At 45.0% G+C, this 18,312-nt stretch overlaps 1 protein-coding gene across 1 annotated transcript in view; it reads right to left on the bottom strand.

The window, feature by feature from the left end:
* The window catches only part of PLEKHO2 (pleckstrin homology domain containing O2), a 49,724-nt gene extending 38,007 nt beyond the window's left edge, over nt 1-11,717 (bottom strand). Inside the window, exon 1 of the mRNA XM_058156196.1 lies at nt 11,046-11,717. Coding sequence (XP_058012179.1) covers nt 11,046-11,054 — 9 coding nt within the window. The 5' untranslated portion in view covers nt 11,055-11,717. The remainder of the gene's footprint in view (nt 1-11,045) is intronic.
* Nucleotides 11,718-18,312: the final 6,595 nt, after the last annotated feature.

Here is an 18,312-nt window from a genome sequence, read left to right as displayed (position 1 = left end):
CGCAGAGATGGATAAAATGACTATGGCGTTGAAAGAGAGAGAGGATTCGGAATATTATAAAATATGGAATAAAATTTGGCTCGAAAATAGAAATCAAAACAAGAAATGTTTAACTTAGTATTGATGTAACTTAAAGTAACTGAACAACATTAAATGAAGAGATGTAAATATAAACAAATATAAATGTGTAGATAAGAACAATAAATATTATAATGTATATATTGGAGTAATGCGATTATTCTACTATTGAATAGTAAATAGAAATGACATAATAGAGAATTAAAAAAGCAAAATACATAAGTTGGTACGAAATGCTGTAAAATTACCATCAATGTTATGTAATGTTTAATACGTTATATCTTGACATGTCTTGTTTTTATACATGTGTGATTGTTTTTTGTGTTGCTTTTAAAGACAAACTGTTTAATAAAAAAATTTTTTTAAAAAAAAACCGGCACTGCATTTTTCTGCATAACTGACCCCAGGTATACGTCACCGATAGATGCCTGCAGCAGCTTTGAAAAGAAGTCTTTCCAGTTGCTGGAATCTGCAAGCTTTGTTCATCCTAATTTGTGTTTTTGTAGTTGTACAAATGAACTAGAAAGGGGTGCACCTGTACATGACACAGATTCACGTGACACACCACCCCCCCTTAGCAAGGAGCGAGGTACATGTGCAGCCAAGTTAACTGAATTCTTTCTGACCCTACACTGGCTGGGTGCACATCAAGTTTAAATACCACGTCAAGATTACATTAAGCCTTTCTTCCTTGTCTAAGCTTTCTTCCAAGCAGTAAATAAAAGAAAATAAGTATGGTTGGGGAAACTGACAGTTAAATTGACAGGGATATGTCAAGACTTCCGAAAAAACAACAACTATACAATCTATAAGACAGGTAATCTTCAAATTACAACAACAATTGAGCCCAAAATTTACGTGGCTAAGTGGAACATTTGTTAAGTGAGTTTTGCCCCATTTTACAATGTTTCTTGCCACAATTGTTAATTTAAAAGGTAAAGGTAAAGGTTCTCCTCGCACATGTGCTAGTCGTTCCTGACTCTAGGGGCCGATGCTCATCTCCGTTTCAAAGCCAAAGAGCCAGCGCTGTCCGAAGATGTCTCCGTGGTCATGTGGCCGGCATGACTCAACACCAAAGGCGCATGGAACGCTGTTCCCTTCCCACCAAAGGTGGTCCCTATTTTTCTACTTGCATTTTTTACGTGCTTTCAAACTGCTAGGTTGGCAAAAACTGGGACAAATAACGGGAGCTCACCCCGTTACGCAGCGCTAGGGATTCGAACCACTGAACTGCCGACCTTTCGATCGACAAGCTCAGCGTCTTACCCACTAAGCCACCGTGTCCCTTTTATTGTTAATTTAACAATTGTCAATAAATGACTCATTGCATTTGTTGAGTTAATAACATGGTTTAAGTGAATCTGGATTCCGCACTGACTATGCTGATCACATGACCCCAGGTTGCATCATATTTATGCAACTGTCATAAATATGAATCCGCTGCCAAGCATCTGAATTTTGGTCATGTGACCATGGGGATGCGGCAACGGTGGTAAGTGTGAAAAATCATTGTAAGTCACCTTTTTCATTGTAACTTTGAACAGTCACTAAATTAACGGCTGAAAGTTGAGGACTACCAGAATAAGGAAGGAAAGAGAAAAAGAAAGAAAGCAAAGAGAAATGCAAGAAAGGGGGGGAGGGAAATTAAAGAAAATACAAAGCAGTGGCTTTTGATATTCTCCATAGCAGGCAAAACCACAATTATATTTTAACCAATCTCTCCATAGTTATGTCATTTCTCTCTATCTATCCCTGTGATGGCGAACCTATGGCATGCGTGCCAGAGGTGACATGCAGAGCCCTCTCTGTGGGCACATGTGCCAGCCAGCTGGTCTTTGGGTTTCCGGCGCTCCAGAAGACGGGCTAGACAGTGCACATGCGCATGCCGGAAACCCAAACATCAACTGGCCGGAGCCCGCGAAGACCAGGCTGGTTGGCGCGTGCATGCGCACTGGCCAACTGGTCTTTGGGTTTTCAGGACTCCAGTGCACGCATGCGTATGCACACGTGCTTGAGTTCCGGTTTGGGCGCTCGGTGCCGAAAATGTTCGCCATCACTGATCTATCCCATCTAATTGTCAGAACCATAAATCACAAGATAGGGTTGTTGTTTTTTTCATTTCGGTCCCTAAGAGTCTTCTAGCCACCCATAAATATAGATCATGTGTTGTCTCTAATCAAAGAAGTTAGTTTATCCAGCTCCACAAGATTTGTCAATTTCGCTGACCATTCCTTCCTAGTGGGCAGTGCTGAATCTTTCCATCTCTTGTGCCTTTAATAACTGTGCTGCAATAAACCACGTATTGAAATAGCGTAAACTTTCTGGGCTTGGCATTTGAATGTTACCTGGAAATCATCAGAATGTAACCCCGGGATCCTGCAAGCAGCTGTAAACGGGGGGCCAGGTGCCAAAAATGTGACCATCCCACATGACTATGGGAGGGGCGGCAGTCAGAACTTTTAATCTGAGTTGTAAGTACCCTTTTTTTGGACATCTGTTGTGACATCAGAGTCACAACAGAGAATGGTCGTAAGTCAAGGATTACCCGTAAACTACATAAAAGCTTAGAGCCATGATGGTGAACCTATGGCATGCGTGCCACAGGTGGCACACGGAGCCCTCTCTGTGGGCACATGTGCCAGCCAGCTGGTCTTTGGGTTTCCGGCGCTCCAGAAGACGGGCTAGACAGTGCACATGCGCATGCCGGAAACCCAAACATCAACTGGCCGGAGCCCGCGAAGACCAGGCTGGTTGGCGCGTGCATGCGCACTGGCCAACTGGTCTTTGGGTTTTCAGGACTCCAGTGCACGCATGCGTATGCACACGTGCTTGAGTTCCGGTTTGGGCGCTCGGTGCCGAAAATGTTCGCCATCACTGATCTATCCCATCTAATTGTCAGAACCATAAATCACAAGATAGGGTTGTTGTTTTTTTCATTTCGGTCCCTAAGAGTCTTCTAGCCACCCATAAATATAGATCATGTGTTGTCTCTAATCAAAGAAGTTAGTTTATCCAGCTCCACAAGATTTGTCAATTTCGCTGACCATTCCTTCCTAGTGGGCAGTGCTGAATCTTTCCATCTCTTGTGCCTTTAATAACTGTGCTGCAATAAACCACGTATTGAAATAGCGTAAACTTTCTGGGCTTGGCATCTGAATGTTACCTGGAAATCATCAGAATGTAACCCCGGGATCCTGCAAGCAGCTGTAAACGGGGGGCCAGGTGCCAAAAATGTGACCATCCCACATGACTATGGGAGGGGCGGCAGTCAGAACTTTTAATCTGAGTTGTAAGTACCCTTTTTTTGGACATCTGTTGTGACATCAGAGTCACAACAGAGAATGGTCGTAAGTCAAGGATTACCCGTAAACTACATAAAAGCTTAGAGCCGTGATGGTGAACCTATGGCATGCGTGCCACAGGTGGCACACGGAGCCCTTTCTGTGGGCACATGAGCCATCGCCCAGCTCAACTCCACTGCACATGTGCGCACGCGTCCCGCCGGCCAGCTGATTTTCGGGTCTCTGGTGCAGGGCGGGATGCATGCGGGAGATTCAAAGGTGGGGGAAGCACAGTGGAGTGGTGTATCTCTCCGCGCCAAAATATGCCACGGGGGGGCATGCAGTGCCCCCTCCCGCAACCTGTTTTTGGTCCCAAGAGGTTTCATGGAGGCTTGCCAGGCCCAAAACGGGCTGCGGGGTCACGCACGCATGCGCAGGGAGAGCACGGGGATTTGTGCACCCATGTGCGGGGTGGGGGAGCATGGAGGGGTCGCATGTGCATGCGGGCGAGCGGAACATGCAGGGGTATTGCATTATGCATGTGGGCATGTGCGCAACCCCTCCCCCATGCTCCCCCCACTTTTGGCACGCAACGGCAAAAAGGTTAGCCATCCCTGGCTTAGAGCAGTAGTTCTCTTTTCTTTTTTCTTTTTTTTTTTGTTTACATTTATATCCTGCCCTTCTCCGAAGACTCAGGGCGGCTTACAGTGTGTAAGGCAATAGTCTCATTCTATTTGTATATTTACAAAGTCAACTTATTGCCCCACCCCAACAATCTGGGTCTTCATTTTACCTACCTTATAAAGGATGGAAGGCTGAGTCAACCTTGGGCCTGGTGGGACTTGAACCTGCAGTAATTGCAAGCAGCTGTGTTTTAATAACAGGCTTCTTACAGCCTGAGCCACCACGGCCCTCAACCTGTCGACGCAGGGGGTTCACGAAGGCTTCAAGAAATGTTATGATTTAAATCTTGAGTTAAGTCTTGGGGGGTCCCGTGACCACAAAAGGTATTTAAAGGGTGTCTGTGGTGGCTTAGAATGGTATATAAACCAGGTCAAAATGCAGGACCACCCCTTCCCATTCTAACCATTAAGTTAAAATAGAGGCTCGGGTTTGTTTGTATGGTTTCCATGACACCCACAGGAGTGAAGAAGAGGGATGTCAGCATGGAGGCGAACACCCATGATTGTACATTAGCTTATGGCCACCCACAAGCTGAAATTGGTAGCTATAGGTGTTGTTATTGTTGTTCTTTCCGATATCACCTCAAAAACCCTTTTTAGAGAAAGCTTTGTCAGGCGATGAACGGCCGGGCTCCAAGCAGCACATCTGCAGAAATACAGAATGTACGTAAGAATTGTTACGATGTTCTATTTCTTCACACTGTTGGCAGGCTACGACGACGCAGTCAGAATGAAGTTGTCACACCTCATAAAAGCAGCATTATGAAATAAGGAGCAAATTGTTTTGAGTAACGAAAGCACGTCTAAAAAGGAAATAAAGAGGCGCAGGGCTAAGCCTCAAAGGTTTTAAAAATACATAAAACCGATCCATAAATGCTGTATTCCTTCGGCAATTAAAAAAAAATATTCCAGATGCCAAAAGCAAACAATAACGTAAGGATGAGAGAATTATGAACTTGTTCAAAAACATCTGACTGTCCAGTTATGGGGGGAAAAACTCCATAAAATCAGTGGTGGGATTCAGCCAGTTCGCACCACTTCGGGAGAACCGGTTGTTAACTTTCTGAGCAGTTTGGCAAACTGGTTGTTGGAAGAAATCATTAGGGCAGAGAACCGGTTGTTAAATTACTTGAATCCCACCACTGCATAAAACTATATCAAATGATCCAGCAAGGTAACTATTATATATCTTAAGTTCTCAAGGACATAAGTTCAAAATACAGGAGCAGTTGCTAAATCTTTACACCGGGTGCTGTTAATTCATTTGGAAAAAAATCACCGCAATGCCACAAGTTACAATCTTAGCTAAAACTCCCAGTTTTTACCAACAGAAAGGACAGGAAGGAAATCACTCTTTGGTCCCTCCCTAGCTGCAGAATGGTTGAAAGGAATAATTTGCATGAAATGACTGGATTTGCACAACAGAGTAAATCACAAAGTAGCCGGCTACGTTTTAGGCTAATGAATCGTGCAAATCCAGGTAGCAATGTTTAGCTTAGGTAGAGGTTCCATGTTGTTTGCATTCAGAGAATTGGTTTAACTGAACAAATGGTGGTTGGGGGAACCAGGAAAGAGGCCTGCTGGCAGGGGTGGGCTGCTGGGGGTTCGCAGGGGTTCGGAAGAACCTCTAGCTAAGATTCTGTGCAGTTCGGAGAAACCCCCCCCCAAATCCCACTCCTGGCTGGCCCCACCCACTCCTCCTCTCCCCTCCCAGGAGTCCCCACGTGGCCCATTTTGGATGCAGGTTAAGTGCAGGGCGCGTGTGTGGGATTGGGCGAAAAACGGGCCTACTGGAAGTTCGAGAAAGCCAGAAAGAGGCCCGTTTCTGGCCTCCAGAGGGCCTCCAGGGCCTGGAGAGGCCGTTTTTCCCTCCCGGAGGCTGGAAAAAAGCCTCCAGAGTCCAGGGAGGGCAAAAATGCCCCCCCACTATGGAGCAGGAAGCTGACTAGACCACGCCCACCATGGCCACGCCCACCCAGCAACCAGGCAGAGAACCCCTTGCTAAAAAAATTTGACACCCACCCCTGCCTACTGGTGCTTCATCTTCAGTTCATTTTCTAATGGGAAAATCATTATCAGCTACCGTAAGCCAATGCTGGGCTGGACAGACAATGGGTCTAGTTGTGTCAAGGTTGAAAATGGAAACTTGTGATGTTCCTCAGCTGCAATTTTCTAGATAACTCACCAGCGTTGAGAGATGCTCTCCAGTCGTCCTGGCCAACGATGAGAGAAGGCCAGGAGCAAGTTGTTTGTGGTATCTGAAGGAAAATAAATTCCCTGGCTTGGTTTTAAGGCAGCCTGATTGTAGAGAAGTGCAACTAAGAAGACGATTAAAGCAGGGTTGAAATCTAAAAATTTTCCCTACCGGTTCTGTGGGTGTGGCTTAATTGGTGGGTGTGGCTTGGTGGTCAGGTGACTGAATGGGCATGGTCAATAATAATAAATAATAAAAATAATAAAGTATACAAAACTTGGGAGGCCACTGTCTACCTTCTTTAAAAACGGTCTACCAATTGCCTTTTAGTGAGAGGCCCCGGTCTACTTTCTTTAAAAATAGAGGCACCGGTCTACTAGCTGCCTACAGCGCTGATCAGCTGTAGTGCGGCCCTTTGAAGTGCTGTGGCAGTCATTTAAGGCTGTTTGCAGCTATATCACCACCGAGCGCTTCAGGGACAGCGAAGAGGAACAGCAAGGCGTGGGCAGTAGTGGGGCGGGGGGACAGGGATTTTTGCTACCGGTTCTCCGAACTACCTGCCCCCATCGCTACCGGATCACGCGATCCGGTCCGAACTGGGAGCATTTCACCCCTGGATTAAAGGCCTGGAGACTAAAACATATGAAGAACATATTGGGTATATCTAGTCTAGGGAAAAGAAGGCCTAGGAGGCGACATGACAGCAACATTTCAGTATTAGAGGGGCTGCCACAAAAAAGAGGGGGGTCAACTTATGTTCCAAAGCACCTGAAGGCAAGATTTAAAAAAAAACACAACAGTGGATGAAAATTAATCAAGGAGAGAAACAACCTGGAATTAAGGAGAAGCTTCCTGACAGTGAGGACAATTAACCAGTGGAACAGCTTGCCTCCAGAAGTTGTGAGTGCTCCATCATTGGAGGCTTTTAAGAAAGAGACTGAACAACCACTTATCTGAAATAAGATCTCCTGCTTGACGGGGGTGGGAGGGGTGGGGTGTGTGTGTGTGGGGGGGTTGGACTAGAAGACCTCTAAGGTCCCCCTAATCTGACTGATTGATGTGCTAGTTTAAATGGTACATCTTCACAGCTCCTCTGTGGATTACCGATCACAGCCCAAGATTCTTTGGATCTCCTCCCTGTTCTCAAGCAATGTCAGATCCTTTTTAAGCATGAAGCTTTATCTGCCTTTCTCCTCTCTGCTGCAGGAGGCAGGCAGGGGAGCAACAGAGGCCGATCAGCAGATTTAAACCGTACTATTATCATATCCTTATAAAGCATTAAAAAGGCCGTTTCCTCTTCTGAGAAGGCGGAACAGCTGAAGGGTTTGCGAAAAGCCTTTTTTTTTTTTCTGTGTGCAGAACAGCCCCCGCAAGCAGAAAAGAGAGAGAGAGAGAGAGAGAGAGAGAGAGAGAGAGAGAGAGAGAGAGAGAGAGAGAGAGAGAGAGAGAGAGAGAGAGAGAGAGAGAGAAATGGCTCGTGGTGCCAGGATAGAAGTGCCCTGACAGAATGAATGCAAACAGGTTGTTGGCAGAAGGAGGCAAGACCCTATTTGAACAGACGAGAGTTATAGAAAGAAAGAAAAGGAAGGAAGGAAGGAAGAACAAAACAACCAAGGGACGAGGTGAGAGAGGAGTAGTAGTAGTAGTAGTGATGATGATGATGATGATGATGATGATGATGATAATAATAATAATAATAATAATAATAATAATAATAGAGACCCAAATGAATTGTTTAAACCAGAGGTCTTCAAACTTGGCAGCTGTAAGACTTCTGGACTTCAAGTCAGTGTAGACTTCAACTATGTTGGCTGGAGAATTCTGGGAATTGAAGTCCACAAGTCTTAAAGCTGACAAGTTTGGGGACTCTAGTTTAAACTCTTTTAAGGTCAAAGACAGGAATGGTTTGCTCTCGGTCGGGGTCAATCCAGATTCAGAAGCACAAAAGATAACTGGAAATTCTTTTGAAAAGAATGGAATTATATTTGCAGGACAAGAACTGCCTGTTCTATAAAGTTCCCATGCTGAAGATTAAAAAAACAAAAAACGATGCGACTGAAACAAACTCTTCGGAGGTTTCCATCTATAAGTTCTATTTTTTTGCAACATCAGCGCATACAAACAACAGTTACAATTCAAGAAACGGGCACAATGTGGGTTGTGAGTTGCCTTAAAGTTGCAGTTGAGTAAAGTTCCTGAACAAACTACCTTCAACCAGGTTCCCACGACATGTTAAGCCAGCAGCTCTCTGTTTGACCATCCTGGTCATCCCCTCCCATCACTTTCCCAACACGTCGCATCCGAGTCCATCGGCTTCAGAGAACCTGATTCTAGGCCAGGCTTCATTCTAGAATTGCTTCTAGAAAGCAATTCCTTTCAAGCATACAGGATGAAATACTTCCTTTAAGATAGCCATGCAGATTTTTCTTTTTTTGCAGAAATGCAAATTTAAATCGATGCATCTTCTCTCTCTCTCTCTCTCTCTCTCTCTCCACCCCCAGGCTTCCAAAGGCAACTGGCAAAGGATGAACAGGAGCATCTTCTAAATCAAATGTTGAGTTTAGTAAATGGTTCAATCAGAATCGGGAGATTTATTTTATTTTATTTATTTATTTTGTCAAATACAACAGTATATATACATGAAATAACCATACGAATTGGATACAACCAAAGGGAATATTAGGACAGGAACGGTAGGCACACTGGTACTCTTATGCACGCCCCTTAGATTTGCATATATTTCCCCACTGCTGTTTCTGAGCTAAGGATCTCAGCAAAAAAAGGGGATGATGGGAATTGTAATCAAAAAAGGCCCTTTAGGTTGCTTTACCTCTTGTTTTTTAGGCACAGCCATTTAATTGTGGCAATCCCTAAGCTCCATGGGCATCTGGAGTTCAGAGATAGGATGCCAAAATTTCATTTTAATGGCGTACCTAAGCAGCTGGTATCCTAGAGAAAAAGGATATAGAAATGCTGTTAAGTACTGGATCGCAAGATTGTGTGAATCCGAGGCTCCATAATTTCCCCCAAGCCCAGTCCCTCATACAGCTCATATTTCTTCTCTGTCTTAAGGGATCTTTGGAATGTTAAACGGTAACTCAAGAGGTCATCTAGTCCAACCCCCCTTTCCCCATCAGTGCAAAAAGAAAGAAAATAGAAAACCCAACAGGCTTACGTTTATGCAACATTCCAAAGGTGAGTTTAGTTTGGCTCCCAGATAATTATCATTATTATTGTATTATTTTGCAAATTAGGTTGCCGGGTGCATCGTTTATGCACAAACCCAGGAAATGAGATGCAATGAATAAACCATGATTATTTTAAACACAGGTGAAGGTGCCCTATATGAACACAGCCAGGATAGTTGAAGGACCGACAGAGAATGCAAAAAGACAGGATTGTATGGGACAGAAACTGCTGGCAGGAAAGGCAGGTTGAGTGCCTGGGGGTGCCCCAAGACTCTGCTTAGGGCTCCCCAACTGCCCTAGATAGCTCTGTTCACTGCATTCCCAAGAGGTAGTCAAATCCAAACCCCGCATCTGAATCTGAATGTCAGTCAGTTTAGTATGTTTTCCCAACATACTAAAGCGGAAGAGCTACTTGCTGATCGCTTACCTGCCCAAAACACAGGGCCAGATTTGAACTCCAATCCACTCACCTCCCCAACACGATTAACCTCTCAAACTGTCTCACTGCTTTGCAAATAAAACAAGCACGCAATAGATACAAACTCAAGGTAAAACCGCTCCAAACTTAGATTGCAGAAAACACAGACTTCAGCAACAGAGTGGTCAACACCTGGAATGCCCTACCTGACTCTGTGGTTTCTTCTCCAAACCCCCAAAAACTTTAACCTTAAGACTGTCTACCGTTGACCTCACCCCATTCATAAGAGGTCTGTAAGGGGGCGTGCATAAGCCCACCACCGTGCCTACTGTCCCTGTCCTACTGTCCCCATTTCCTGTGCTCATATCCATGTTTATACTTATACCTGTTATCTCGTACAAGTTTTTGACAAACTAAAGAAAGAAATAAAAATAAAGAAAGAAAGAAAGGAACTTGAGAGCATCTCCCAGCCAGCCAAGCAAAACTTTTCCTGACATCTTTTATCAATTTTGGGGACTATCAGACAACTCAATGGTTCCCCCCTCGCACCGCCCGCCCCCTCATCCCCCTCCCAGGTTTCCCAGGCTGATGCCCCCCACCCACCCAGGAAAACAAACCTTCCCAGCCTTTTTTTTTCTTTCTTTCTTTCTTCTAAGTTCCCTCCCGCTTGGTGTCAGCTGCAATCTTGGCAGGCAGGAAGAAAAGGCCTAGATTTCGCTTCTCTCCCTTCCCTCCCTCTCCCTCTCCCACTCCCCCCCCCACACACACACATACCCAAGCAAGGGCCTCCATCCTCCCTTTCCATCAACTCTTTCCAAACACACACACACACACATACACACCCGCACAGAAACACAACACAAAACTTAAGAGCCTTTCCTTTCCTCCTCCCTGCTCGGCTTGAAACTCACCCAAGTTTAACTTGGGGGAGCAAAACAAAGTCCGGGTTTAAAATAATAATAATATTTAAATAATTTAAAAAAAAAGGCTGGAGAGGAAAAGGAGGGGGAAACGGGGGCTCCCGGATTTGGGAAAAACATCCCACCCCCGTCCCCTCCCGTCCTCTTTAAAGCAAGCCAAGCCGCGCACTACCCTACAGGACTGGAAACTTAACTTTTTAAAGTTTTTATTTATTTATTTTTTTATTTATTTTTTAGAAAAAACATGCCTCGCAAACAAACAAACAAACCCCGCATTACTCACATCTTCCATGGTCGGGAGGTGGAAGGAAGGCCGGCCAGCCAGCCGACCAGTTTCTCCCCTTCGCCCCCACGCGCTCCCCACTTGGCCAGCCGAAAAGGCCGAGGAAACCAGACGGGGCGGCGGCGTTTTCTTCGCCCGGCACGCCGGAAAAAATGAAAAGAAGAAGCGCCTCCGCTGCCGGCCCCGCCGCCGCCGCTGCCTCCTCCACTCCTGCCAGTTTCACGCGCCTCGGGGCGGCTCCATCGCTCCGCACCGACGCCTTCTTCGCGCTTCCCACCCTGGCCGCGAAGTTAGTCCGCGAAGCCGGCGCAAGGCAAGGCAAGGCAAGGGGGGGGAGGAAAGGGCAGCCAAGGCAGGGCAAAGGCAAAGAAGGCGAAAAGGCGGAGCCGAGGGGGTGTAACTTGTAGGGAGGGAGGGGAGAAGGAAAGAAGAGGTGGGGGGAAGCGGGGGAAGAAAGTCCTGGGTTCGAAACGCCGCCGCTATGGGGCGCCCCTCCGAGCCCTCGCCAACTTCTTCTTCTTCTTCTCGCCAAAGGAAGAGAGAAGAAGTTGCGGGTTCCAACCGCTGTTGCTGCTGCTGATGCTGATGCTGCTGGTCGCGGAACGAGAGGTGGAGGAGAGATGCTTTCCCGGGCGAGGGGGCGAGGGGGAAAAGGCTGCTGCTGCTGCTGCTCGGGAAAAGGAAGCGGTTGGAAGGGAGGGACGGAGTGGGGTGGGGTAGGGGAGGGCAGTTCCTTGGTGCTCTCCGAGCTTGCTTGTTTTCTGCCAGACGTTTCGTGACCTCCCCACAAACTAGCTTAATATCCTCGGTGCTAGCCCGAGGATGCTAATGTCGCCAGACTAAGCATCATCGTCCGATGATTGATTGATTGATTGATTGATTGATTGATTGATTGATTATTTCGATTTTTATACCGCCCTTCTCCCGAAGGACTCAGGGCGGTGTACAGCCAAATTAAAACAATACAATACAATACAAGATACAATTTTAAAACCACAAATTAAAAGAACATATTCTATAATGGCCGAAAAATTTAAAAACCGTCAAATTTGACCCAATAAAACAGAATACCCAATTTAAAATGATTAAAATTCAAAAAGTTCAAAATTTAAAAATTAAGAATTAAGAATTAAGCCAGTCCCGCTTGGATGAACAAGTACGTTTTCAATTCACGGCGAAAGATGTACTAATAGTAGCGCTGCTCATGGGTGGTGGGTTTCAAATTTTTTTTTACTACCGGTTCTGTGGGTGTGGCTTGGTGAGCGTGGCAGGGGAAGGACACTGTAAAATCTCCATTCCCTCCCCAATCCAGGAGAAGGTTACTGCAAAATCCCCATTTCCTCCCCAATCCAGGGGAAGGATACTGTAAAATCTCCATTCCCATCCCACTCCAGGGGAAGGATACTGTAAAATCCCCATTTCCTCCCCATCAGCTGGAAATTGGGAGGCAGAGAATAGATGGGGGCAGGGCCAGTCAGAATTTTTACTACTGGTTCTCCAAACTACTCAAAATTTCTGCTACTGGTTCTCCAGAACTGGTCAGAACCTGCTGAAACCCACCTCTGCTGATGATGTTACCTAGGTTGGGTCATAGGAGGTCTGCAAGAAAACAAACTGAGCTGGGAGAGCACCAAGGAGCTCACAGTTGTCCTCCTCCTCCCCCCTTCCTTCCTTCCTTCCTTCCTTCTTTCCTTCCTTCTTTCCTTCTTTCCTTCCTTCCACCCCACAAACCCACTCCTTTCTAGCACTACTGATGTCACCTGGTGTGGCTCATGAAGTGTCTGTAAGAAAACTAGCAAACTTAGAGATCACCAAGGACCCCATAGTCGTCCTCCTCCTCTCTGCACACCCCCTATCTCCTAAGGGTACTGATGATGTTACCTAGTTTGGGTAATGAAACATCTGCAAGGAAACAAGCAAGCTCAGAGAACACAAAGGACATCTAATATCAACCCTGAGCTACAGATATTCTCCTTTATTAGTAAGGAAGTTGTTTCCCCAGCGCTGGCTGCCTCTGCGGCCTGCATCCAACTGAGCCTTTTCCAACCTGGCGCCCTTCGGATGAGCCACCTACAGGGAGGTTCCTGAGAGCTGGAGAGTGCCAGGTTGCAGATGCTTCCTTCTCCAAGTCTGATACAAGAGAGCATGGGAGGCATCAGTGACCACCATGGCAGGTTTATTGTGAAAACAGAAATTTGGCCACCCTCAACCTCCCCCATCTCCGAAAATCTAATAAGAAACCCTGTTGGGTTAGGATTATTTAATTGACCCACTTTTCTGGGGTCTGGATCCCCTATTATGCAGTTGAATACATTCAGCACCTTGGGTTCAAATGCTGCCTTGCCTTCCTCTATGGCATGAACTTGACCCATCCGCCATGGCTCATAACTTTGCCCACAGCATGAACCAGGATGTAAACTATGGTTAAATTTGGGCTTCTTAGAATTGCCAAGAGCCAGACATGACTGAATGGATAACATCACCATATTGCATCAATCCAGCCAACGTAGTTGGTAAATTATTTGATGACATGGCATGTGGTATGGGCCATGCCAACAGTTATTAAATCACAGTTAAGCGAATTGTGACTTGGCACTGTATGAAGATGTCCAAAGCTGAAGATTTGTACAGTTTCTGTCCTTTAACATACTTAGTCAATTTCACTGATACAGTTGAGGAAATTTGTTTATGGACATTTTGTTAATTTCTACTATCAAACCATGCCAACCATGTTTAAAGTATTAAAAATATGCTTACGTGCCAAGCAAGGCATAGAGCCAGCACTAAACCATTGTGTTTTCCAGCTGTGTTGTTTTAATGTTATGACGTTTTGAATACCACTGGGGGAGAAAAACCGCACACCTGCCTACATACAAAACCTTGATGTTCTCCTTTGCCAAGAATGATGAGCCTATATCTATTTCAAACCAGTTTGACAAGTTTTAAAAATAAAATTAAAAAAAAATATTTAGGGGTGGATAGCCATGATATTACTCTCTCCCAAGACTGCAGATGTCCTGCCATTTTCACAGCAGCCTTAAGGCATAAAATAGTGCCCAGGTGCCGGTACAAAATCTGTTGCTATAGAGCTGGGGTGCCGAACCTTGACAACTTTAAGACCTGTGGACTTGAAGTCCCAGAATTCCCTGCCTGGGGAAGTTCACAGGTCTTAAAGTTGCCAAGGTTGGGCACCTCTGCTATAGAGTCTCAAACCAATCCAACACTCATCTCCAGATCCATCTCAGCTGCCAGGCTGAACTGCTCTCAGTTTATTCTGAGTAGTAAGTAGTCCTTAATGGGTCTAAGTCTACATGGAGAGAAGTAAGCAGTGGGGTGCCACAAGGTTCCATTTTAGGCCCAATACTCTTCAATATCTTCATAAACAACTTAGATGAGGGAATAGAAGGGGAACTCACCAAATTTGCAGATGCTACTAAGCTTGCAGGAATAGTTAACACCAGTGGTGGGATTCAGCCACTTCGCACCACTTCGGGAGAACCGGTTGTTAACTTTGTGAGTAGTTTGGCAAACTGGTTGTTGGAAGAAATCATTAGGGCAGAGAACCCGGTTGTTAAATTACTTGAATCCCACCACTGGTTAACACCTTAGAAGACAGGCTCAAGATCCAGATGGATCTTGACAGACTTGAACACTGGGCCCTATCCAGTAGTGGGATTCAAGTAATTTAACAATTGGTTCTCTGCCCTAATGATTTGTTCCAACAACCAGTTTGGCAAACTGCTCAGAAAGTTAACAACCGGTTGTCCCGAAGTGGTGCGAACTGGCTGAATCTCACCACTGGCCCTATCTAACAAAATTAAATTCAATGTAGAGAAAAGTAAAGTCTTACACTTAGGTAAGAAAAACCAAAAGCACACATATAAACTGGGGGAAACCAGGCTTAATAGCCGTGACTGTAAGAGAGATTTTGGAGTCTTAGTGGACAATCAGCTAAATATGAGCCAGCAGTGTGCAGCCACAGCAAAAAAAAGCCAACACAATCCTAAATTGCATTAATAGAGGGATACAATCAAGATCAAGTGAGGTATTAATACCACTGTATAAAGCCCTAGTAAGATCACCCTAGAGTACTGCATCCAGTTTTGGTCACCACACTATAAAAAAAGATGTTGAGACTCTAGAAAAAGTGCAGAGGAGAGCAACCAGGTTGATTAGACCAAAACATATGAAGAACGGTTACATGAATTGGGCATGGCTAGTCTAGTGAAGAGAAGGATCAGGGAAGACATGATAGCCATCTTCCAATACTTGAGGGGCTACCACAGAGAGGAAAGGGTGAAGCTCTTTTCCAAAGCACCTGAAGGCCAGACAAGGAATAATGGATGGAAACTGACCAAGGAGAGATTCAATCTAGAAATGAGGAGGAACTTTCTGGCAGTGAGAACAATCAACCAGTGGAACAGTTTGCCTTTGGAAGTTGTGGGAGCTTCATCACTTGAGACTTTCAAGAAGAGACTGGACTGCCATTTGTCAGAAATGGTATAGTGCTTGAGCAGAGAGTTGGACTAAATGACCTATTAGGTCCCTTCCAACTCAGTTAATCTGTCTGTTATTCTCAGGCAAAAAGGTGTGGTAAAAAACTACACCGGCCCCAAGCTAAGTCTGATCCTATCGTATTGCTTCTGTTTCCAGTGGTTGAACTTTTTTTCCAAAATAAGAGAGAGATGTCACAGCTCTTGGGTGGTGGCCAAGTAAGGAGGAAAATATTATTTCAACAGTGATGTCACTAACAGTTGCTTAAGCTAGTCTCACTCATGGTGGGACAAGCAAGTAGATATATTGTGGCTGCCAGGGGTTCCACCAGCAAGGCAGGAAATGAAATATATATATATTAGCAAAGCATGTTTGTGCCATAGTTGCAAAGAAACGGAAGTGAAGCCTTCAACCAAGATGATGGAAATATTATTGAGGGCTAGATCAGAGGTCCTTGGTGCCCTCTGCTTGTTGGCTGAGGAATTCTGGGAGTTGAAGTCCACAAGTCTTAAAATTGGGGTCCTTGGTGCTTTCTGAGTTTGATTGCAGATGTTTCATTGCCCAAACTAGGTAACATCATCTGTGCTGATGATGCACGGACGATGTTACCTAGTTTGATGTTTCTGATCAGTACAAATGATGTCAGTGGTGGGATTCAGCCAGTTCGCATTTGTTCAGGAGAACCGGTTGTTGGAAGAAATCATTAGGGCAGAGAACCGGTTGTTGGAAGAAATCATTAGGGCAGAGAACCGGTTGTTGGAAGAAATCATTAGGGCAGAGAACCGGTTGTTAACTTTCTAAGCAGTTCGGAGAACCGTTGTTAAATTATTTGAATCCCACCACTGGTTAACACCTTAGAAGACAGGCTCAAGATCCAGATGGATCTTGACAGACTTGAACACTGGCCCTATCCAGTAGTGGGATTCAAGTAATTTAACAATTGGTTCTCTGCCCTAATGATTTCTTCCAACAACCAGTTTGGCAAACTGGTTGTTGGAAGAAATCATTAGGGCAGAGAACCGGTTGTTAACTTTCTAAGCAGTTCGGAGAACCGGTTGTTGGAAGAAATCTCATTTTGTTTTTGTTTTTCCACTTTCCAGGGCTAATCCTGTAAGAAAGGCAGGAAGGAAACATTCTGGTGTTGTTTCTAGCCTAATCTTTATTGCCCTGCTTACAGAAACTGCCCCTCTGGTTAACCCTTCTTACATCGTAACAGCTAAGGCGAAGCGCCCATCGAAGCGAGTGATGTTGAGTTGGCCACGCCCACACGGTCACATGACCACCGAACCACGCCTACCCAGCTGGTCATTAGGGCAGAGAACCGGTTGTTAAATTATTTGAATCCCACCACTGGATGGTGTTATCCAGTTTGGGTAATGAAACGTCTGCCAGAAAACAAGCAAGCTCAGAGAGCTACAAATATTCTCCTTTATTAGAGCCAAATCAATGCAGACAAAAGTTTAATTTTTCTTTTGCCTTATAACATTGTAAACTCCCACCTCACTCCCTCGACTTTATGAAGCATCATCCCAGCGCAGTCTCCCATTTGGGGAAATGGTTGCATGACACAGCTTTGCATGACTTCCTTTATCAATACAGGGCAGAGAAATAACACGGCTACTTGCAAACTCAGCAGTGATATTTCAGGATCTAGATGACATCAGCCAAGGAGACTCAACAACTCTGAGACCCTCTTTTGTTGGGAAAGAGTGGCTGCCTTTTTGGCCCCCTGGAACTGTCTCGGATGCCGTCAGCAATTTTAGTTTGCGTGAGATGCAACGGGCATTCTTCAGAACCCATACCGAGTTATTTGAAGCTTCAACCTCTGCCATTTCATACTTAGATTGAGCATGTCATCCGTCTTACACCGTATAATACTCTGTCACTGTTGCACCACATGGGTGGCATGCTGCTGCCGCATATTATATCTGACAAAGAGCAATTTTGAGCAAGCAAAAAGAAATTGCAGAGTGATTTTTCATTTTCTAATATGCCAGTAAACGGAGAGGAATCGCCTCCTCGGCTTTTTAAATTGGTGTGCGGCCGCTGATGGAGAAGTTAGCGGATGTAGCAAACAAGGGAAGTGGCTCTTCCAGAAACGTGTGGCCTATTGTAGAAAATTGCACGAATTGGGGAAGAATGGGTGGTTGTACAACTCTCTTTCTTACAAGGCTGTTTCAATTGCCTCCCACTGGGTCCTCACAGGGAACTGCTGGGAACATTCATTTTCTGTTTCTTTTTTTAAGACTCTGGTATATTTATTCTGCTATAGAGTTAGTCCTCAATTAATGACCACAACTTAGCCTAAAATTTCTGAGGCTAAGCAAAAAGAGAGTTGCTAAGTGAATTTCTGCCAATGTTATGACCTTTCCTGCCACTGTTGTTAAACGAATCGCTGTGGTTGTTAAGTTAGTCACACAGTTTTTAAGCGGATCTGGCTTCCCCACTGATTTTGCTTGTCGGAAGATCACAAAAGATGGTCACGTGACCCCAGGACACTGCAACCGTCATAAATACATGCCAGTTGCCAAGCATCTGTTTTTTGATCATGTGACCATAGGGATGCTGCAATGGTCATAAGTTTGCTAATGGTCAAAATAAGTCACTTTTTTCAGTGCCTTTGTAATTTCAAATGGTCACTAAATGAATGGTTGTAAGTGGAGGACCATCTGTAAATATATAATTGTAAATATATAAATATATTCATCACAAACTATTGTTCTTCCTAGAGTTTGTTCTTCCTATCAAGGTATCAACCAAGGGCCGTGGTGGC

The sequence above is a fragment of the Ahaetulla prasina genome, chromosome 13 (assembly GCF_028640845.1).
Source record: "Ahaetulla prasina isolate Xishuangbanna chromosome 13, ASM2864084v1, whole genome shotgun sequence".
Taxonomy (NCBI): domain Eukaryota; kingdom Metazoa; phylum Chordata; class Lepidosauria; order Squamata; family Colubridae; genus Ahaetulla; species Ahaetulla prasina.
The sequence above is the reverse complement of the archived record's forward strand: the minus strand, read 5'-3'. Positions and strand labels throughout refer to the sequence as shown.